The sequence below is a fragment of the Callithrix jacchus genome, chromosome 18 (assembly GCF_049354715.1).
Source record: "Callithrix jacchus isolate 240 chromosome 18, calJac240_pri, whole genome shotgun sequence".
Classification (NCBI taxonomy): domain Eukaryota; kingdom Metazoa; phylum Chordata; class Mammalia; order Primates; family Cebidae; genus Callithrix; species Callithrix jacchus.
The window spans coordinates 20717234-20740942 of NC_133519.1; the positions used below are offsets into that span (position 1 = coordinate 20717234).

The 23709-nt window shown below is 45.9% G+C and overlaps 1 protein-coding gene across 14 annotated transcripts in view; it reads left to right on the plus strand.

The window, feature by feature from the left end:
• The window catches only part of LY9 (lymphocyte antigen 9), a 34711-nt gene extending 12035 nt beyond the window's left edge, over nucleotides 1–22676 (plus strand). For 3 of the 14 annotated variants that reach the window (XM_008984752.5, XM_008984747.5, XM_008984754.5), the window contains 8 exons: nucleotides 9798–10073; nucleotides 10577–10921; nucleotides 12664–12933; nucleotides 14614–14718; nucleotides 15686–15733; nucleotides 17170–17504; nucleotides 17885–17956; nucleotides 21825–22676. In XM_008984752.5, the coding sequence (XP_008983000.4) occupies nucleotides 9798–10073; nucleotides 10577–10921; nucleotides 12664–12933; nucleotides 14614–14718; nucleotides 15686–15733; nucleotides 17170–17504; nucleotides 17885–17956; nucleotides 21825–21893 (1520 nt within the window). In that variant the 3' untranslated portion in view covers nucleotides 21894–22676. The remainder of the gene's footprint in view (nucleotides 1–9797; nucleotides 10074–10576; nucleotides 10922–12663; nucleotides 12934–14613; nucleotides 14719–15685; nucleotides 15734–17169; nucleotides 17505–17884; nucleotides 17957–21824) is intronic. The other 11 variants (XM_078356112.1, XM_008984748.5, XM_078356116.1 and 8 more) reach the window with 9 other exon arrangements.
• Nucleotides 22677–23709: the final 1033 nt, after the last annotated feature.

The window sequence follows — 23709 nt, forward strand, 5'->3', positions numbered from 1 at the left end:
AACTTGCAAATCGATTAGACATTGCATAAGTAGGAGTACCAAGAGCTGGGCTTTTCCAGTTAATATCTCCTAACAACTTTTGAAAATTATTTAATGTTTTAAGTCTGTCCCTTCTAATTTCTCCCTTTTGAGGGCGTATTTGCCTCTTTTCAACTTGCATTCCCAAACGTTTTACCGGTGTTGAGGTTTGAATAGTATCAGGAGCTATAATCGGCCCTGCTTTCTGCACACTCTTTCAGGCAATTACAGCATAGAAGCAACTTTTCTCCAGTTTCTGCAGCACATGATACATCATGAACATAGTGAATGATACAGCATTGAGGAGACTGCTCTCTAACAGGCTGAATAGCATTTCCCACAAAAGTTCGACACACTATAGGACTATTTAACATTCCTTGAGGCAAAACCTTCCATTGATACCTCGCAGCTGGCCTTTGGTTGTTTACAGCAGGTTGTGAAAGCAAATCTTTTGCAATTCTGCTTTGCCAGAGGAATTTTAAATAAAGTTTTTTGTTTTTTTGTTTTTTTGTTTTTTTTTGAGACGGAGTTTCGCTCTCGTTACCCAGGCTGGAGTACAATGGCGCGATCTCGGCTCACCACAACCTCCGTCTCCTGGGTTCAGGCAATTCTCCTGCCTCCGCCTTCTGAGTAGCTGGGATTACAAGCACGCGCCACCATGCCCAGCTAATTTTTTGTATTTTTAGTAGAGACCGGGTTTCACCACTTTAACCAGGATGGTCTCAATCTCTTAACCTCGTGATCCACCTGCCTGGGCCTCCCAAAGTGCTGGGATTACAGGCTTGAGCCACCGTACCCGGCCCTGAAACAGTCTTTTAAATCTATGATTATTAAAGGCCATTCTTTTGGGATCGTCGCTGGTGAAGGCATACCTGGCTGTATTGCACCCATGGGTTGGAATACTGCATTTACTGCTTTCATCCCCCAGAGTTTTTTTGAATTACAAATACCGGGGAATTCCAGGGAGAAAATGAAGGTTCTATATGCCCTCTTTCCAGCTGCTTTTGTGCTAATTCGTGTAGAGCCTCCAATTTACGCTTAGGAAGCAGCCACTGCTCAACCCATATCGGGTTTTCTGTTTTTCATGTTAAAGCAACGGGTTCTGGAGGCTCATCAGTGGCTGCTACTAAAAGTTGTAGCCAATCCCTGCTCTGTCTAATTTTATAGCAGCTGCTATAAGTTGAGTGATTCCATTTTCATTTTTTCCTAATCCTTTTCCAGGCCAATATCCCATTTGAGACATAATCTTTTGACCATTTGCTTGCTGTAAGCGTTTGGTAGAAAACAGATTTCAGTCCCCCACTGTTGTAAAATGTATCTCCCCCACAAATTAATGGAATCATTAGTAACTATAGGTTGAATAGTGCCTTGCTGGACTTTAGGTCCCATACAATGCAAAATTAAAGAGCTCGGATGAACTTCAGAGGCTATTCCAACCCCAACTAACTTTGTATTAGCCTTTTGTTTTGGCCAGTGCTTGGACCATTGACTAGAGCTTATTATGGAAACATCCCCTCCAGTATTTACCAGACCTTTAAAAGTTTTTTCTTGAATTGCAATATTACAAACCGGCCAATTATCTGTAACTTTGCTTGCCCAGTACACTGCTTTTACTTGAAAATTACCAATTTGCTCCTTTCTTACTGCATTAGTGGTTCCTACTTTTACATAAGGTAGAAGCAATAATTAAGCAATTCTATCTCCTAGTTCTGCTTTCCAGGGTGCACTGGAATTCACTATCAATTGAATTTCTCCCTTTAGATCTGGGTGAACAATTCCCACAAGAATTTGCACTCCCTGCAATTCGACACCAGCCCTACCTACAAGTGCTACCGTATTTTCTGGTAGAGGCCCGCACACTCCTGTAGATAATTTATGTGGTACGTCCCCTGGGAGAATTGTTACAGGACCAATGCAGCACAGACTTACTGTTGAACATCCTGAGGTAGCAGGAGAGAATTTTTTTTTTTTTTTTTAATTTTACAACACTTGGTCTATGGTGGCATTGGCTGCACACCGCTGTAAACTACAGGTGTAGCGACTTCTACCCATCATCCTGTTAATTGTCCTGGTGGCGGAGGTCATACCACCTGAGTTTGCCACTTAATGAACGGATTCGTACCTTGCCAGGACTGTGGAGGAGGTGGCCATTCATGACTATCCCATTTTGGTGCTGTTGGCTCAGCTGGTTTCAGAGTGAATACGGAAGGAGATTCCTCCAAACTGTGAGGCATTTTAGACACATTTGCATAGATTACCTCCTTTTAACGCTGCCCTCTTGAAATTGCTCTTTCCGTTTCTCTTTTTCCGACCTGACAGATTTTCTATCAAACTCTTCTTCACTATTATCTTCTATACTGATATTTCCACTATTCTCAGGACTTCCTACAGCCCCCTGACTCTCTTTGCCGAGAGTGCTTTTTACACTATTCTCAGGAGTTCCTATATCTGGGAACTCAGACAATATTGATTCACTGCCTCAAAGAGAGTAATGAGATTTTCCGTCCCAATCTTTATACCCCCTTTCTTTAAAAGTTTCCGAATAAGAGCAAGGTAATTATTATACTTGCTGTATGATTTTCCCATTTTGTTACCCTAGAATATTCAGGTGCACTAGCTTACCGCTAGGCCGACAGAAACACGTTCCCGGAAATTCCTCGATGAACTGCTCCCCGCAAATGACCACGCTCGAGCGTCTCTTCACCAGGAACACAGGGAATCCACGTTGAGCGACAGACCTTGGGAAGCAGCCCAATCCTGTGCGTGGGTGCTCCCGGTCCCAGAAGTGACGAGGGAATGAGAAAAGAAAGACAAAGACACAAGAATAGAATGTTACAGCAGGGGTCCAGGGGCCTAACGCCCTCTGGCGGGTCTGGGCTTCTGGCGCTTTTATTGGGTGCATTATCTTGCTAATCTTGCAGGGCTGTGGGGAGGGGGTTGAGGAGGAGGATAGCCAGAGGAAGTGCAGGTGTCTGCAGCATTCAATAGCAAATAGGTTCTAAGAAATGCTAACTAAGGACACTGAGATTTCACCACCCATTGTCTATCCAGGTGCTTTGGCAAGAGAGATGCAGTGGATAAGGCGCTATAAGGCCTGGCCGCTATGTATGAATTTTGTGGAGGGACACAATGCATCAAGGGGCTTTTATCTCCCCAGCATTGTGAACACAGAGCAATTGGAATTGCGCCATATTCTGAGAACGTAGGCAGAGCCTGTGGTGTTCCCATGATCTCTGCCTTATAAGGCTTTCTGGCCTTACCAGCTCCCATCTGCAAAGACCTGCCCAAGTCTTGTGAGCAGAGGTTGCATTACTTCCCAGTCTTTTGCATAAGCTCCTTTTACGAGATCCTCACACAAACTCCATGTTGGGAAGGGCTGTGGGACCAAAGCAGTTTTTTCTGCTTTGCAGCCACACTGCAGCGTTCAGCAGTTACAAACACTCTCAGACGCTCTTTATCATAGGCCTCCTGTTACCGCTTGATCTCTGCTTTATTTTCCTGCACCATAGTTTGCTTATCCGTGGCACAAATCTCAGTGTATAAAAAAGCAAAGCAAGCTTGAATCATTTCACCGTAAGTAACACAGGTCTGCCCCTGGCCATCTCTTCCCACAGGGATTGAAATGTCAAGTGGGTCAATCATCAGGCCACAGTGGTGGCAGCATACCTATCTTTGTGCCTCAAGGCAGTGTATGTGGTGTTCATGCTTCTCAGCAGGCCGATTTTTAGGTCTGCAGGTGGCTTGCTCAGATACGGATAATGGCAGCAGTGAGCTGGGTGGGTGAGCAGGTTCTCAAGCCCCTGTGCAGCTAGTGTGGCATGGACAATGACAGTAGCAGCATGATTCTCTGGGTCCCAAGCAGTGTGCATTGATGTTGATGGTGGCTCCAATGGCCTGGAAAGGCCAGTCTCCAGGACCACAGGTGGCACTTGCAGGTAGGTGGTAGTGGCTGGGAGTTAGGCCCACCCTAGTCCCCTAGAGAAAAGTGCTCAGGTGCCCAAGGTGGTGGGTTGGGTTAGGCAATCCCCAAGATGCTGGCCTATGTGTTCTCTTTCCAAGAGGGGAGGCTGAAGCCAGGCTGATTTGGCTTGTGCTCAAGCCCCCAATGGTGAAAGCGGACACCAGCTATGGTATGTGGGAGCAGGACGATCCTCAGGCCCCCAGCAGAGTGCTCAGGTGAGAAGAGGAGCAGCCACAGTGAGGCCCTGCCACTGGAGAGGGTGAGGCCAGTTTCAGTGGCCATAGCCTGGAATGGCAGATGGGGAATATGCATCCCTCTCAGCCTTGGTCCCAGGAGGGCTTCCCCTAAACCAGCCCCAGCTGGAGGAGCTTTTGACCAGCTTGTGACCACGCTGCAGCAGCAACTGACAGCCCACTACTTGACCCAGTCTCAGTCACAGCAGCATTCACGTCCTAGGACCAGAAACTGCAGCCCACACCTCTCTTGCCTCTCAGCTCTCCCTGCAGAGTGCTCCCAGATCATACTCTAGTCTCAGCAGCAACAGTTTCAGTTTCCCCAACACTTCAGACCCAACACTGTTGGGCCCCAGCACAGCATGCAATCTGCCAAAGGCTAAGTTCGAAAATGTTCCCTTACTATAACTGCATAGGTCTCAGAAAGAGTGTGGAACATAGTAGGCTGCTGCAGTTCTGCCCTGGAGCAGTTCTGCCCCAGTTTCCCAGCAGCTGCCTATGGTAGGCAGCCTGGAGGGTCGAAGGGGTTAGGTCTTGAGAAGGTTAAAGGGATCTCCTGAGGCCAGGATTGCATGATTCTGCAGTGGGATGTGGGCCACTGGAAGTCTCTCACTCACCTCTATTGGGAAATCACTCCCAGCTCCCAGCAGATCCCAGCTAGGGAGGCTGCCTCTGTTCCTTCTCCTTCCCTGCTTTTAGTGTTTCCTGTCACCTCTCTGTTGAATTCCAGCATTCTCCCTTGTAAAATGTGTTTAAAATGTTTTGACTGTTTGTATACTATTTTAGTTCTTCTAAGTGGAGGAGGTAGGCATTAAATGCTTCTAGTAAGCCATTTTGAAACTTGATCTTTTATTTTTAAAACCAGACATTCTTTTTCTCCAGGAATTTATCTCTCTAGGAGAAATATGACTACTATATTGGTCATTTTTCACCTAATTCCATATACGCAGATGTCAAGATTGGAAGACAGGCCCATAAACTCCTTACATGTTATAGAATTGCCATAATTCATGTAACTGGTCTCCTACTTGTAGAAATATTGTTTCTGCTTATAGAAATATTGTTTCCAATATTTTCTCTTATAAACAATGCTGCAATGAATATTCTTATGCACCTATCTTTTCATGCTTATGTATGTAGGTTATATTCTGATGGATAAATCTAGAATGTATATACGTGGGGTCAAGTTACTGAATCCAATGGTATATGCATTTTAATATATATACGTGTGGTCAAGTTACTGAATCCAATGGTATATGCATTTTACTGTTTTTGAGACATCATCCCACTACATCACCTAGGCTGGTCTCCAATTCCTGGGCTCAAGTGATCCTCCTGCCTCGATCTCCCAAGTATCTGGGACTACAAGTACTTGCTACCATGCCCAGCTTTTAAATCCTGAATTTATTATTATTATTATTACGTATTTTGGAGATACAAGGTCTCATTTTTTTGTCCAGGCTAGTCTCAAACTCATGGACTCAAGCTATCCCCTTCCCTCAACCTCCCAAGTAGCTGGGACTACAGGCATGTGCCACCATGCCTGGCTTTAAAATCCTAAATTTTTATTTATTATTATCATTTTATTTTGCAGAGACTGGTCACTGATCACTTTGTTGATCAGGCTGGTTTCAAACTCCTGGCACAATTTGCCCTTCTCAGCCTCCCAAAATGCTAGGATTGTAGGCATGAGCCACCATGTCTAGCTATCTTTTCATGTATTTAATAGCCTCTGTATTCTCTTTTCCATAACTCTCCATTAATATTCTTTACTCGCCTGTATTAGTGTGATAGGAATGCTGTAACAAAATACCACAGAACAGATGGCTTAAACAACAGAAATTTATTTCTCGCAATTCTGGAGACTAGGAATCCAAACTCAAGTGTTGTTAGGATTGGTTTTTCCTGGGACGTCTCTTCTCGGCTTGGAATTGGCCACGTTTTCACCGTGCCCTCACACAGTCATTCCCTTGTCTGTGTATGTCCTAATCTCCTCTTCTTTTTTTTTTTTTGAGATGGAGTTCCACTCTTGTTACTCAGGCTGGAGCACAATGGCGCGATCTCGGCTCACCGCAACCTCTGCCTCCTGGGTTCAGGCAATTCTCCTGCCTCAGCCTCCTGAGTAGCTGGGACTACAGGCACACGCCACCATGCCCAGCTAATTTTTTGTATTTTTAATAGAGACGGGGTTTCACCATGTTGACCAGGATGGTCTTGATCTCTTGACCTCGTGATCCACCTGCCTCAGCCTCCCAAAGTGCTGAGATTACAGGCGTGAGCCACCGCGCCCGGCCATCTCCTCTTCTTATAAGCACATCAGTCATATTGTATTAGGGTTCGCCCTAACAATTCCATTTTAACTTAATTACCTCTTTAGGGGCACTGTCTCCAAATACAGTCACATTCTGAGGTACTGGGGACTAGAACCTCTATGTCTGAATTTTGTGGGGGACAGAATTCAGCCTAACATTTTACCCACTGGCCTCCCAAAATTCATATCCATCTCACATCTTATATAAGTAGCAAAGAGAAACCGGGCAGTGCCTTTAACTCTTTTGTGATACCTTGCTTTTTGCCAGCTAAAACTAACTCTCCTTTTCCCTGACTAAAAGCTGTTCAGGCTTTATGTTAGCCTTTTTGAGCTGACCAGACTCCATCTTGGCTTCTGCGTTTTAGTAACCTTCTCCCTGTTAAGTATGTGACTATAATATAAAGCAAGGTCAGGCTGACACAGGGCACCCAGGAATGCCTTTGTTGATAAGAGGCGGAGTAAGCAGTATCAGCAGAGCCTGGAAATGCAGCTGCAGTGAGCGCCCAGAGCCCGCCTTATCTATAGTGTGTATGTCTTTCATGACAGCTGTACTCCTCACTCCTGACACTGTTTTATTTCCTATGTATCAGTCTTTACTTCTAACTTTTTGCTTACTCTGCCTTTGTGAAAACTTTTTTTCAGCTAGGTTCCCCCCTTCCTGTTAAAACTAGTGTATAAAAGACCACCTAACTTTTTCTTCGGGGCCGAGAGAATTTGGGGCGTTAGCCACCCTCGGTTGCTGGCTTAGTAAAGGACTCATAATTCATTCTCAGAGTGTAGCGCGTTCCTTGACTCACTCGGGTACAACACTTTGATTAGAAATCTCCACAGCGAAGTCCGCAAATTTGTCACTTAAACATTCTACTTTCCACAAGACGCTAGAATACAACGTGGCCAAGCTCTTTGCCTCTTTCCTCCAGTTTCCAGTAACATATTTCTAATTTATGTCTGAGGCCTCACCAGCAATACATTTAATGTTTATATTTTTACCAAAATTCTGCTTGTGATGACCTATGTATGTCTCTAAGGTAATAGCAGCTTTCCCTGCAGTGCTCCTATTTCTTTCTGAGTGCTCACTAGAATTCTCATTAACACCGATATTTCTACCCAGTCTCTTGAAGACAATCTAGGCTTTTTCTAGCACACACCTCAAAATTCTTCCAACCTCTTCCCATTAGCACATTACAAAGACACTTCACATTTTTACATTGTTAGAGCTTCATCCTACTTCTGGTATCAAAACCTGCATTGGTTTGCTAGGGCTGCCGTAACAAAATACTGCAGACTACCTAGCTTAAACGACAGAAATGTACTGCTTATTTCTCCGGAACACAATTCTGGCGGGCAACGAATGTGTCAGCAGGCTTGATTTTTTCTGAGGCTCTCTCCTTGGCTTTCAGATGTCACCTTCTTTCTAATCTCACATGGGTGTCCGTCTGTCTGTGTTGTCTATGCTCTAATCTCCCCTTCTTATAAGAATACCGCCAGGCGTGGTGGGTCACGCCTGTAATCCAAGCACTTTGGAGGCCAAGGCAGGCGGATCACCTGAGGTCAGGAGTTCAAGATCAGCCTGACTAACATGGTGAAACCCTGTCTTAAAAAAAAAAAAAAAAAAGAATACCACTCATATTAGATTAGGGCCCACACTAATGATACCAGTTTAACTTAATTACCTCTATCTCCAAATACAGTTCTATCTTCAAATACAGTCACATTCTGAGGTGCTGGAGGTTAAGACTCCAACATCTAAACTTTGCAGGGACACAGTTCAGCCCATAACACCATTTTTCTACCAGATAGTTGGACCGTTTTCTTTGATTGGTAGGGTACTCTGTATGTATTAAGGAAATGGAATTCTATGCAGTTAATAGAATTAGAATGAATCAACACAACATGTGTTGACATACAATAATTTCCGAGATAGAGTGTTAATTTTTTAAGGCTCAAAACAGTGTGTAAAGTAAGTATATATCTGTCTGTATCTAGAATATCTCTGGAAAGATCAATGAGAAACTCATAGCAGTAATTGCCTCCAGAAATAGTAATTCTAGGGGAGATGAAATAGATGGCTGGAGGCCGGGCGCAGTGGCTCACGCCTATAATCCCGGCACTTTGGGAGGCCAAGGTAGGTGGATCACGAGGTCAAGAGATCGAGACCATCCTAGTCAACAAGGTGAAACCCCATCTCTACTAAAAATACAAAAATTAGCTGGGCATGGTGGCGCACACATGTAGTCCCAGCTACTCGGGAGGCTGAGGCAGGAGAATTGCTTGAACCCAGGAGGTGGATGTTGCGGTGACCTGGGATGGCGCCATTGCACTCCAGCCTGGGTAACAAGAGGGAAACACCGTCTCAAAAAAAAAAAAAAAGAAATAGATGGCTGGAGGAAAGAAAGCTTATTTTTTCATTACATACCTTTTGTATTTTCTAAATTTTTAATGCATTACATATTCAAAAGAAGAAATACTGGGCCAGGTTCAGTGGCTCATGCCTGTAATCCCAGCACTTTGCGAGGCCAAGACAGACAGATCACCTGAGGCCAGGAGTTCAAGACCAGCCTGACCAACATAGCAAAACCCCATCTCTACTAAAAATACCAAAATTAGCTGAGTGTGGTGGCATGTGCCTGTAATCCAAGCTACTCAGGAGGCTGAGGCAGGAGAATCACTTGAACCCGGTAGGAGGAGTGATTACGCTGCTGCACTCCAGCCTGGGTGACAGAGTGAGATTCTGTCTTAAAAAACAGAAAAAAAAAGAAATATAACTTCATGAAACATTCACACAAGCACACACACGTGGTGAACAGTGGAGATGGAAGACAAGGAAGAAGATCTAGAAGCACAATGCATCCTAAATTCAGACTCAAGTTCTAGAGGCAGAGTTCTCCACTCTATATAGTTTTGGAGCTGGGCCATTGACCTCGCCTATTTAGTTATTGGACATTCATGAGTGTTTTTCATAAGCCAGGCTAGGTATTAGATGTTCTGACACAGGAAGCAGCCCTGTCTTCAAGGAGTTCTTATACCAGTCGGGGAAAGAGAGAAGCAATCATACTATTAGTCATGCTGAGTCATGGTGATAACACCAGTACAGGATGTTATATGGGAGCACAGAGGAGAGGCTCAACCCAGCCTGCAGTGAAGATGTCCCTACAGCAGGTAATGCTGGCCTCTCTCTGCTGCCCCGGCTCCCCTATTATCACTACCTTCTTCTCTTAGCTCTTTCCTGCTGGCAAAGGGATCTGAGCATCTTCCCATGCTGTTGTTCTTGCAGAGCAGCTGCAGGAGCCCCAAGTCACCTTGAAGTCTGTGAAGGTGTCTGAGAACTTCTCCTGTAACATCACTCTAATGTGCTCTGTGACGGGGGCAGAGGAAAGTGTCCTATACAGCTGGACCCCAGGGGACTCCCATGCTTCTGAGTCCAATGGAGGCTCCATTCTTACAATCTCCCGAATGCCCTGTGACCCAGACCTGCCATATACCTGCACAGCTCGGAACCCCGTCAGCCAAAGCAGCTCCCGCCCTGTCCATGCTGGGAAGTTCTGTACAGGTAACTGGCTCCAGTTTGGCCCTTGAGGGAATTCCAGAAAAATGTGAGCAGCTGTGGAGTCTAAACTCCAGAGTTCTGGTCGGACACAGAGTGGGTGGGGAAGCAAGAGGACAGGCCCAAAGACTCCTTATTCGCTATCTCAGGAACCTGAGAGGGGCTGGCAGGACTGGGGAAAGCCCAGAACACTGAGACTCTAAGGGTAGAGCAAGGGAGGAGAAGACAGTTTGGATAAAGGAGTCCAGATTGGTATTTGCTTGGGCAGAGGTGTTTCCAGGCACCCTCAGAAGGGCAGAAAGGGGCACGAGAGTCCAGGTATTCAGTAGGCAGAGCCAAGTGGAACAGGTGGTCATGGGGAAGTAGCAGATATGCCCCTCAGAGGATGAGGCTAGGGGGAAGAGGCAGAGGAGGAGGGACTCCGGTCCCCTTGGTCCCCTTAAGGCTGCCTGAAGGCCAAGGGAGTAGGGACACTGACTGAAGCTGCAATATCTCACCTCTGACCACAGATCCAGGAGCCTCCAGAGGAGAAACAATGGGGGAGACTGTGGTAGGGGTCCTGGGAGAGCCAGTCACCCTACCACTGGCACTCCCAGTCACCTGTCGGGACACAGAGAAGGTTGTCTGGATGTTTAACACGTCCATCATCAGCAAAGAGAGGGAAGAAGCAGCAACAGCAGATCCACTCATTAAATCCAGGGATCCTTTCAAGAACAGGGTGTGGGTCTCCAACCAGGACTGCTCCCTGAAGATCGACCGGCTGATGATAGAGGATGCCGGTCGCTACCATGCCTATGTGTGCTCAGAGACCTCCAGAGTCACCAGCATGACATATGTCACCCTGCGCATCTACCGTGAGTCTCTGGGCAGGGCACCCCTCATTAGATTCCTTCCCTGAAAGCTTTCTCCTCTGCTGCCTTCTCCACCTCCCCCTTCTCCCAGGTCTTCCCTCATACTGAAATGCCTCAGACCACCCTGTTCAGTTCACACCAGTTGATGCACAGGAAGAAAACTCATGGCTAGCTGCTGGGGCATGGTGGTAGGCTGTCAGTTAGACCTCTGCCACCCAAATTTAGGTGCTTGCCCCAGACCATCTGCATTGAGTCTCAGAAGGGACTAGGAGGCCAAGCGTGGTGACTCATGCCTGTAATCCCAATACTTGGAAGTCAGGAATTTGAGACCAGCCTGGCCAACATGGTGAAACCCTGTCTTTACTAAAAATACAAAAAGGAGCTGGATGTGGTGGTGGATGCCTGTAATCCCAGCTGCTCGGGAGGCTGAGGCAGGAGAATCCCTTAAACCCCAAGGGGTAGAGGTTGCAGCGAGCCGAGATCATGCCACTTCACTCCACTCTGGGAGTGAAAGGACTAGGAACTCACCAACCTGCGTATTCTTTTCTTTCTTTTTTTGAGACAGAGTCACACTCTGTCGCCCAGGCTGGAGTGAAGTGGTGTGATCTTGGCTCACTATTACCTCTGACTCTGGGTTGAAGGGATTCTCCTGCTTCAGCCTCCTGAGTAGCTGGTATTACAAGCATGAACCACCACATCTGGCTAATTTTTGTACATTTCGTAGAGACGGGGTTTTGCCATGTTGGCTAGGCAGGTCTCAAATTCCTGACCTCAGGTGATCCACCTGCCTCAGCCTCCCAAAGTGCCGGGATTACAGGAGTGAGCCACGACGCCTGGCCCCAACCTGCATTTTTATAGACTATTACATTTTCAATAAGGCCAGAGCTGGCTGGGCCAGAGGAAACTAAGGAGAAGCTCCTGATGTCCAAAGACACTGTGGCCTCCGGGAAGGTGGGACGCTCAGCTCCCCTGAGCTGAGGAGCAGAACTTGCATTCTACTTCTCAGTCCTGGGCCTCACAAGAGCTTGGCTTGGCACTCGCACGGTTTATGTTTACCTGTTCCTCCACCTGTGCCATTCAGACAGGGTCACCTTCCCCCTGCCTGAGTTTGTCAGGGTCTAGGTATCTGTGAAGAGTCACCGTCATGGTTTTGTTAAAATACGCAGCAAGTCAGCCAAGTCCGTGCCGATTGCCCACAGTGACTCAAATATAAAGAAACCCACAAGGTTAAGTAAAAATAAGAATAAACAGGAAACAAATAGAGTCAGTCTTATCGTTTCTTTTAAAGTTGCTAATATTTATTGAGCATTTATCTGTGTCAGGTAACAGAGGTGTCAGCGCTCACCTCCCTGCATCCCTTATCTCAGATAAATAAATCAATCGGCCTCAAAGGTAAGCCTTGAAGGGTCTTCACAGCGCATGGAAGAGTCTCACCTGTGTTGATTGGTTTGATTGCTTTCACGGCTGTAACTACACTGTATAGAATGAGTTAGTACCCTTCTCTCTTCGCTTTTCATTAGTTCCCTAATTTCTCACCTGAGCATCAAGAGGTGAAGCGGTGTGTCTGAGATGTCACAAGTAGTGGGGAAAATGCCAGGTGTACACCCGAATTCCTGTGGCTCCTGGAGGCGCTTTGCTGGCAGTGTCAACACTCAGCTTCATGAATACGTTTTCAATGAATGAAGATGGGTGACTGCCCGGGGGGCAGGCCTGATTCCACAGGGAGTCTGCCCCTCTCCTCACAGGGAGGCTGAGGAAGCCCAAAATCACATGGAGCCTCAGGCACACCGAAGACGGCATCTGCAGGGTCAGCCTGACCTGCTCCGCGGAGGACGGGGGAAACACCGTGGTGTACACATGGACCCCACCGCAGAAGGAAGCTGTGGTGTTGCAAGGGAAATCACACCTCAATGTCTCATGGAGAAGTGGTGAAAATCACCCCAACCTCACATGCATAGCCAGCAACCCTGTCAGCAACACTTCCCACCAGTTTCCTTCTGAGAACATCTGTCCAGGTTTCTCTCCATCTCTATTAACTCGGGCCACGGGGCCTTGGGTCCTCAGATCCAAGAGTCTACATTCTGATTGATTCTTTATGAAGTGCAGTGAGAGGCTGTGGGTGAGAGCCCTTTAGAGTGGCATGTATGCATGGAAATATGAGCCATGCATGTGATTTTAATGTTGTAAAGCCATGTTAGAAAAAGCAAGAAGAAATACATAACGTTATTTTAATAATATGTTTTATTGGGGTCAGGCGCAATTGCTTACACCTGTAATCCTAGCACTTTGGGAGGCCGAGGCAGGTAGATCACCTGAGGTCAGGAGTTTGTGACCAGCCTGGCCAACATGGCAAACCCCATCTCTACTAAAAATACAAAAATTAGCTGGGCATGGTGGCACATGCCTGTAATCCCAGCAACTCAGGAAGCTGAGGCAGGAAAGTCACTTGAACCTGGGAGGTGGAGGTTGCAGTGAGCCGAGATCACACCACTGCACTCCAGCCTAGGTGACAGAGCAAGACTCCATCTCAAAAAAACAAAAGAAAATTATGTTTTATTTAACCAAAAGTATCCAAAATACATTATTTCAATGCTTATTCAATACAAAAAGTATTCATTAGACACTACATTTTATTTTGTATTAAGTCTTTGAGGACCGGTATGTATTTTACACTTACAGCACGTTTTGATTCAGATGCTAAATTTTCAATGAAAGTGTTTAATCTATCTTCAGATTTTGTAAAATTTACAGTTGAAAAAATAGACGTATGCACCCAAGTTATTTCAAGCATACTCACCAGTTTTTCAAGTCGGAACTGAGTAGCCATTTTTAAATTAAAACTGAAACTAAATAAAAGAAACAGTTTGGTGTCTCAGTAATACCAGCCACATTTCAAGGGCTCATACATAGTTTGTGGCTACCATATTGAACAGTTAGAGGCTTGTGGAGAACAGCTGATAGGAAGTTGATATGGAAGGGAATGTGGACCACACAGGAACAAAGGCTGTGTGGGGGGGAACTGGAAAAGAAGCCCAGTGGCTCTTACTAAATGCCAAACACTATTCTAGGCCTTCATGCATTTCTGCATTTTCTTCACAACAATCCTACAGAGTACATATTCTCGTTTTTCTCCATTATATGAATAAAGAAACTGGGGCTCAGAAAAGATAAGGGACTTGCCCAAGGTCACACAGTAAAGGCTGGATTAGAACCCTGAGCTCTATCTGCTGCTCTTCCACAGCAGGAAGCAGAAAAAGGTATGGTCTACCCAGGATCTAACAATGTTGGGTCAGATTGTATCTGGCAGACAGATCTAGAGCCTGGATCTTAGAGCCAGAGTTTCAGGAATCTGGAACTCCCCTCATATCATTTACAGAGGGGCAGTGAAACATGGCGATTAAGGGCGCTGTAGGATCTGTACTAAAACCTCAGGTCAGACACTTGAAACTCTTTGGCACTGGGCAAGCCATAAATCTCTCTACCCAGGGGCTGTCTGCCTCAGGTACTACTATAACCTCTTGCCTAGAATAATGCTTGCTCAAAAAATGGTTGTGGAATGAATGAATGAAAAGAAATACTTTCCGCAATGCATGGATTTTAAGGGGCGGGTAGGATGGCCATCATGTTCTGTCCATCGTTTGCTCCAGTGTGTCTTGTCATTATGTGTATTAATATCAGTCATTTCCTCTTCAAAGGGCCCAGGAGAAACATGAAGCTTTGGATTGGGTTGCCCCTGATGGTTTGCCTTCTGTGCCTTGGGATCTTCAGCTGGTGGTGCATTTGGAAGCAGAAAAGACGGTGTGGGTTTCTGAGATCAGTGTTGTTTGCCAACGCTAGGCCATTTCCCTGGGACCTGTGGAGGGTTCTCTGCCCTTTCACAATCCCGTGCTACCCCTCCCTGCCAGCATCTTATTTCTTCCCAGCACAATGGAGAAGGGGTTTCAGTTGGGACTCTTACAAATAATTGAAACCCAACTCAAGGAGAGTGATTTGTTATTTTGTCACTTAAATAATCAATCTGTGGGGAAGGCAGGGACAGAAATGGCATAATGGAGAAATGTCACCAGGGGCTCAAAAGTCACCAGAGCTCTCCACCTTTCATCTCTACTGTGTATTTTGAGTCAGCTTAACTCTCCTACTGCAGCCAGCTGAGGGGAGGGGTGGGAACGAGGGGAGGAATGTACCAGAACGCAGCAGCTGGAGGCTCCAGACCCACACACGCTAACAACCCTGACACCAGACAGGGGAGAAAATGTGCTTCCCTCTAACTCCAATTTAAAGAACACCAGAAATAGTTCTGATTGGCCCAAAGTTAAGGTCATGTGGCTGCTGCTTGGACCAATTTCTACAGCCAAGAGGATGCGCTATGATGATCGGCAGCTCCTCTAGAATCCCAGTATTGGAGTGGAAATGAAGTAGTTAGTTGCCAAAAAGAGCAGAATGGCTAGAACACATGGGGTGTCTGGAAGAACTGCTGAATCTCAGGCAAACTACTCCGATCAGTGGCTACGGCAGAGGAGCTCTTCCTTTCGGAGGGATGGGAAGGAAGCTCCAGAGCCTGCAACTCAGCAGAAGGTACCCCTAGACTCTGGCCACCCCTTCCCACAAGCCTGGCTTCACATTAGGGTTCATCCTCCTTCCTGAAGCCTTTTCCCTGTCTATGTCCCCCGAAAGCTCTCCTCTTCTCATTTGACTCTCACAGAATGAAAGGCACCTCTTGCCTCACAGCTCTCTTAATAAACCTTCTCTGTGGTTTCTCATATTCAGTCCCAGCCCTCTGTTCCAGCCAAGCTGAGGACCCAGCTGACACACCAGGTAACGTCACCCATGACACAGGCTTTGGGGTCCCTAGTCCAAATGGAAGCTCTAAAGTCTTGTTGCTCAAAGTGTGGTCTGCTGGCCAGCAATATGGGCATCACCCAGGAAGCTTGTTAGAAATGCAAAATCTGACCAGGCACCATAGCTTACACCTGCAACCCCAGCACTTTGGGAGGCTGAGGCAGGTGGATTACTTGAGGCCAGGAGTTCAAGACCAGCCTGGCCAACAAAGTGAAACCCCGTCTCTACTAAAAGCAGAAAAAATTAACTGGGCCTGGTGGCGCATGCCTGTAATCCCAGCTACTCGGGAAACTGAGGCATGAGAATTGGTTTAACCTGGGAGGTGGAGATTGCAGTGAGCCAAGATCACGCCACTGTACTATAGCCTGGTGACAGGGTAAGACTCTGTCTCAAAAAAAAAAAAAATACAGAATCTTGGGCACCACCCCAGAATACTGATTTCAAACCTGTATTTTGACAAGATCCATAAGTGATCCATTTGTCCATTAAAGTTTGAAAAGGAAGGTGACATAGAAACAAAAATCAAGACAGACCCCTTAGAGATGGTCACCAGAGCTAGGAGAGGACTCCCATACCCTTACTATCTACCTAAGTAATTTCTTCTTAACTCCTATATCAAAATGGGCTACACGATGTACCCCACAGGCAGGGTTGACATTCACCCCATGTGCCACACCAGCCCTCACAGTATATCCATTCAGCATTCCACGCCAGCCCTCACAGTGCATCCACCACACCAGTGTTCACCACACTGATTGCCTAAGCCCTGGCCATTACAATTGCTACGTATTTTTCATATCATACTTTCCAAAAAGGAGATTGCTCCAGGTTGTACACCTGCCTCTAATCATGCTGCTCCCTTCACGAAGAATACCCTCCCACTCATCAAAATATTGAATCCTTATTCAAGACCCACCTCAGTCCTGCCACCTTCATGAGTTCCTCTCTGCTTCCCTAACCAGAGTCATCTCCGCTCAACTCTGTGCTTTCCTCATATGTTTCATGGGACACTTGGCAAAGCTGGCCTTACATTATTGGTTTACACATGCACCCGACTCCCCAGCTAGACAGGGTGCTCCTCCAGGACCAGGTCTAGCTTATCTTCGTATTTCCCCAGATTACCTGTCATGATGCTTTTCATGGTTTATCCCATACGACCAAAGAGTTGCTAAGTCTGTCACATGTCATATTTAATATTTATCAAATGAGTGAATAAATGAATGTTTGAAAGGAAGGAGGAAAGAAGAGTGGAATGGAACCCCCCAGTCCCCAAGGGAAGACAGGAAAAAACAGTCTCCTTCAGTTCTCTAGGCCTCATCTAATGCAGGCATCAAGCAGGCTGGGGCCTTGCAGCCAGGCAGGAGAGAGGTGGGGTTGGTACACTTTCATCAGCCGTGTACCATGTGTTCCAGAACCCACAGCTGACCACACCCTATACCGCATGCTTCCCCAAGGATATGAGAAGCTGGACCCTCCCACCGGGCCTGCCAGGCCACAGCCCAGGCCCACTTCAGACAGCAGCTCTGACAGCAACACCACAACTGAGGAGGATGACGACAGGCCTGAGATGCACAAGTCCATCAATGGGAGAGACAGGGTGTATAACCAGGTCACCCAGGAGGGTGCCGAACATGACTCAGCCCCAGAGGCCAAAGCAGACTATAATCTCGTCACTCCGTACGTCACAGAAGTTGAGTCTGTGGTTGGAGAGAACACAGTATATGCACAAGTGTCCTTCAACTTACAGGTGAGCCCTTCTGATCAATACAGTTTCCTTCTCCTCCCATGTCTAGGGGCATCCAAGCTCATGATGACTAATTCCCCCAAACTGGGGGCTGGGGCCTGGAAACAGGACTAGGGGCATATGGACAGGGACTCATGACTGTGTCCATGTTTAACAAACTTTGGGATCGTGTGGAACAAGGGATTTGTCCCTCCACTCTCATTCCTGGGCCAGTAATAAAGAAGGTGTTGGAATCAGAGGCACTGTCTCCACTGCACTAAGGCAGCTCCCACTCTCCATGTGAGACGGGAAGCTGGGGGCGTCCCCTCTCCTCCAGGGTTGAAGGTAAAACTGAAAAGCTCTCAGGTAGTCATTAGGGCTCATCTGCTGTTGGTCTGTTATAGGGAAAGACCCCGGCTTCTCAGAAGGAAGAGAGCTCAGCCACAATCTACTTGTCCATACAGAAACCTCAGACGGTGAGAACAACTTTCTCTGTATCCCAAGGCCCACAGAGTGAGGAACTATTTTTTAGACCCTTTGAAGTGGAAATCCTAGATTCCCATGGCTGAGGATCTTAAATTCTACCCACTATGCACTCTCCAGATACATTCTGTGGTCAACAGAGATGGGTAAACAAATGTTCCTGATGTCTGTGTGACCAAAGGCTGAACATTCGAATTAATTTAATAATATCTCATGTAGGAGCCGGGTGCCGTGGCTCAAGCCTGTAATCCCAGCACTTTGGGAGGCCGAGGCGGGTGGATCACGAGGTCAAGAGATCGAGACCAACCTGGTCAACATGGTGAAACCCCATCTCTACTAAAAATACAAAAAATTAGCTGGGCATGGCGGCACGTGCCTGTAATCCCAGCTACTCAAGAGGCTGAGGTAGGAGAATTGCCTGAACCCAGGAGGCGGAGGTTGCGGTGAGCCGAGATCGTGCCATTGCACTCCAGCCTGGGTAACAACAGGCTGGAGTTTTTTGAAACTCCATCTCAAAAAAAAAAAAAGTAATAATATCTCATGTTGGTTATTTTCAACACTGACCTGAATAACAGGTTATAAACTCAAACAAGGTAGGGTCTGGTAGATTTCCAACTCTATCTCTAACCCTAATCCCAATCTACATAAATGGCAACTTCTCAAAACCATTGAAAATTAGCCAACAATTTAACATCAAGAATTTTTGGAAAATAAGCCATTACCTACAATACATTGGTTTTATTCTAGTGTTTAAACAATTTCCAGCCTGGGCAACATGGTGAAACCCCGTTTTTATAAAAAATTCTAAAAAATTACCCGGGCATGCTGGTGCACACCTGGTTTCCTGGCTACTTGGGATGCTGAGGTAAGAGGATTGCTTGAGCTGGGGAATTTGAGGTTGCAGTGAGCCAAGATCATGCCACTGAACTCCATCCTAGGTGACAGAGGTAGACCATGTCTCAAAAAAAAAAAAAAAATCCCTCACAGGTAGAATTTACCATTAAATAATCATAATGATAATAATAACTAACCTACTTTAATATAAAGTCTTACAGATACGATACATTGACATACATTCTCCTCTGACCGCTAGAAAAGTGTTGTCAACCACATTTTATAGGTGAAGAAGCTGCGATTCAAAGAAGTGAATTTTGCCTAAGGTCACATAGATAGAAGTTGGAAGTTCCAGTATTGAGAACCATGAGGAGTTTTAAGATAATCCTGAGTAATCTTAAATAATTCATCTTGATCTGACTAACTGTCCACTCAATTTTCACTTTCCTGAAAACATAGGGTCCATTCACACTTTTGCTTTCAAATGTCCCCCAAATTCCCTTCCTGTAACATAGTCCAAAAAAGTTAAAAAAAAAAAAAACCCTCAGCAAGCGTAGTGGCTCACGCCTGTAATCTCAACACTTTGGGAGGTTGAGGTGGGTGGATCACTTGAGGTCAGGAGTTCAAGACCAGCCTGGCCAACAAGGTGAAACCCCATCTTTACTAAAACTATAAAAATTAGCTGGGCATGGTTCTGGGCACCTGTAATCCCAGCTACTTGGGAGGCTGAGGCAGAAGAATTGCTTGAACCTGAGAGGTGGAGGTTTACAGTGAGCCAAGATGGCACCATTGCCTGGGCACCATTGTTACCCAGCCTGGGCAACAGGAGGGAAACTCCATCTCAAAAAAAAAAAAAAGAAAGAAAAGAAAACACTACAGTTGAGCCTTGAACAATGCAGGGGTTTAGGGATGCCGACCCCACCCCATGCAGTCAAAAATCATTATATAACGTTGGCTCTCCATAACTTAAGTACTAATAGCCTACTGTTGACCAGAAGCCTTACCAAAGACATAAACATTCGATTAACACATATTTTACATGTTATATGTATTATATACTGTATTTTTACAATAAAGTAAGCTAGAGAAAATAAATTATTAAGAAAAACATAAGGAAGATAAATATGTTTACTATTCATTAAGTGGAATTGGATCATAGTAAAGGTCTTCATCTTCACCTTCACTTTGAGTAGGCTGAGGAGGAAGAGGAAGGGTTGGCCTTGCTCTCTCAAGAGTGGTAGAGGAAAAGAGGTAGAGGAGGTAAAAAGGGAGGCAGAGAGGCAGGCACACTCAGTATAATGTTTATTGAAAAAAAATCCATGTATAAGTGGCCATGCAGTTCAAACATGTTTCATTTATGCCTAGTGTTCCATTATTGGAACGCTAAGCATGTAGGAATTATTTTATATCCTACTGCTCGAGGTCATTGCCAAGGTCTGATTTTTCAGTCATGCAAAAATTAAAAAAATTGCAACCTCCTGCAGAAATGGGTTAAGGGTCAACTGCACTTGACTACTTAATAAATTGTATGCACAGTTCCTAAGAGCTTTTTCAGACATTGAAGGCAGGGGACATCATTGCACTGTGGTAAAGAGGAAAGACTTCGTAAAAAAGGAATTTGGATTGGGCCTTAAAAGATGGATAGAATTTGCTCAGTAAACACTTGGTGGAATGCGCAGTTTAGTTCAACCATTGCCTCATCCTGACTTCTAGATAGTAGTCTAATACTTAGCCAGCTAGAGACTTTGCCTTGGAACCTGAGGCCAAATCTGTGCTGTTCACAGCATTCCCAGAACTGCTTTCTACCCTGGCCTGGCCCTTTGTGTTTGGCTCAGACTTAAAGTCACGAATGTCAGTCCCTGCTCTGAGTTTCAGAATGGCCACCACATGGCTAGTCAGTCCCACAAAGCACCCACACTACCCTGGAGACTTGAGACCCCCGAAACCACCTCCCCTATAGTGTAAGTGGAAATCAATGCATTTCTTGAGCCAACTCTTGACAAATACATCCCTTGTCTTCAGAATTGTCAGGACCAGGAATTTGGGTTCTGGATCTCTTTTTCTTTTTTTTTTTTTTGAGACTGAGTTTCGCTCTTGTTACCCAGGCTGGAGTGCAATGGCGCCATCTCGGCTCACCGCAACCCCTATCTCCTGGTTCAAGCAATTCTCCTGCCTCAGCCTCCCAAGTAGCTGGGACCACAGGCACGCACCACCATGCCCAGCTAATTTTTGTATTTTTAGTAGAGACGGGGTTTCACCATGTTGACCAGGATGGTCTCAATCTCTTGACCTTGTGATCCACCCGTCTCAGCCTCCCAAAGTGCTGGGATTATAGGTGTGAGCCACTGCGCCCGGCCTGGTTCTGGATCTCTGAAGGCCATTATTGCCTACTTGGTCCGGAAATTCTCAAACCTACTTTAGTTGTTTCTGATATACCCCTCTGCACAGTATCTCAAAGGTTTATGCTATCCCCAAGCTGTTGCTAGTACCTAACCTCCCACTCCTCTGGGTCAGTCAGCACAGAGCTGGTCTGCTCTTTAGAGCATTCCCTGAACACTCTCAGACAGGGGAGCCCAAGAACCCTTGGAAAAGCTTGGGGTCTAATGGTCTGGACCATTGCTTTGGAACTTAACCTCTGCCATCTACATTATTTTCATATAAATGTTTGTTCTGTTTCTTCAGCTAGGGCAGAGATTGGAATCATTTGACAGTGGCTTCAGAGAGCAAGGCCCTTCCTTGATTGTCATTTTTGTATCCCCTGGATTTGTTGCACTAAACTGTCTCGTATTGGCCTTGCAGAGAGTCCAGCCCCCTGCCTTTCTCATTAGGAGCCTCCGTAAATGCTTGGCTCAATCAATCAATCAGGTTGGTCGATTGTGCCATTCCTGGGCCACCACACAGGATTCTTCCTCTGTGGGATGGACCGGTCATAGCTTGGCCTTGCCTTCCTCTTTCATCAGCCTCATTCTTCCAAGGCTTTATTAATCATATTCTCACGTGGGTTTTTTTTTTTTTTTTTGCTCACAGGTGGTGCCACCACGACAACAGGATGATCTTAAGATTCCTGAAAGTCCTACCTATGAAAATTCCACCTGAAAGGAAAAGCAGCTGCTGCCTCTCTCCTGGGACCCTGGGGTTGGAGAGTTGGCTGGACCTCAGGGGGTCTGGGGCTCACAGACAGAAGCGCCTCGGATATTCCTTCAGTGTCTCAGAGATGCCTAGATGTGGCCCCTCCCCGTCCTTCTCACACTCAAGGCCTCCCAAGCCCGTTAATAATTCGAACACAGGCTCCTTCTTGGAGTTTACGGGCTTCCAATGTCTTTGCCCTATTTGTGTCCTCACACATTCATAGCGTTTCCTCCTTGAAACTCTGCCAAGGCTGGTCAAATGTTGCTGAGGGGCCTGTGCCAGCTGTCCTTTACACCATCTTCTCAACACTGCTGAAATGAACACAAGAGAACTGTCACACATGACACAAGACGTACGTAAAATCATGCTCACTGCAGTGTTATTCAAAATAAAAGGCAGGAAATAACCTAAACGTCCATTCAGTGAGAATCCAGTTACATATACGATTGTATACCACTGCAATGGCAAACCCTGCCACTGGAAAAGAAAGCAAAGACTCATGGGTGCTAATATGGAAGGGGCTCTAAGACACATTGTGGAGTGGAAAAAAGAAAGTTCAGGACCATGTGTATTGTATGCTACCAGTTGGATTTAAAAAACAAAAAATGCATGTTGGCCAGGCACAGTGGCTCACGCCTGTACTTTGGGGGGCTGAGGCGGGCAGTTCACTTGAGGTCAGGAGTTCAAGACCAGCCTGGCCAACATGGTGAAACTCTGTCTCTAATAAAAATACAAAAAATATTAACTGGGCATGGTGGTGTGTGCCTGTAATCCCAACTCCTCAGGAGGCTGAGGCAGGAGAATCACTTGAACCCGGGAGGTGGAAGTTGCAGTGAGCAGAGATCATGTCACTGCACTCCAGCCTTGGCAACAGGGCAAGACTTTGTCTCAAGAAAAAAAAAAAGAAAGAAAGAAAAGAAAAAATTTACATATACATGCTTACACAGCCATAGAAAAACTTTGGAAATAAATATAAAACATTAGTGGCTGCCTCTAGGGAGACACCGGGAATCTCAAGTTGGGAAAGAGACATTTTTTACTGCACAATTTTTGCACTGCTGGAGTTTTTAAACCATATGTGTGTTTTAAAAATTCTTTCACTATTTCATAAAGGTTCTTAAAATGTTTAAAAACTCTTTCACTCTTTCATAAAGGTGCTTAAAACGCCTGTTTCAAATAAGTTTCCCACATTTACCCAAAAGGACTTCCCTCCTTATTGCCCAGTCTGGATACAGAATACCCACAGTATCTCTCTTCACCTGCCCTCTCACCTGCCTGTGAGATGCACTATACTTGACATATTCGTGATACTCTAGCGTACATTTCTGTTACCATCACCTTGCAGCCCATCCAGGTCATTTAACGGTGTACTTCTTCCGTCATGCTCTCCTGCACATGGGCCTGGAGTCAGTCTGGCTTCTGTCCCCTGCAGTGAGTACTCCCAGGGGTTCAGGCAGTGTTTCATACACAGAAAGAGCTTAATTACTGCTTGTTCATTGACTGGCTTGTTGCATGGATAATTATCTTTGTGAGGCATTATTATGGAAGCTCAACAATCAGACACATAACATGATGGTGTTGTACATCTTACATTCTAGAACACAGCATCTTCAAAAGCCCTGGCCCATAGGGTCTCTTCTCCTCCTTAAATAAAGCTGGCCAGTTCAAGATCTATGCAGGACACAGGAAAGGCCAGTAACAGTCAATAGTCAGTGTCCCTGGTGTTCATCTGGACTGTTTCTGACCCCAGTCATTTCCTGTTGCCTCTACTCACTGAATTCCT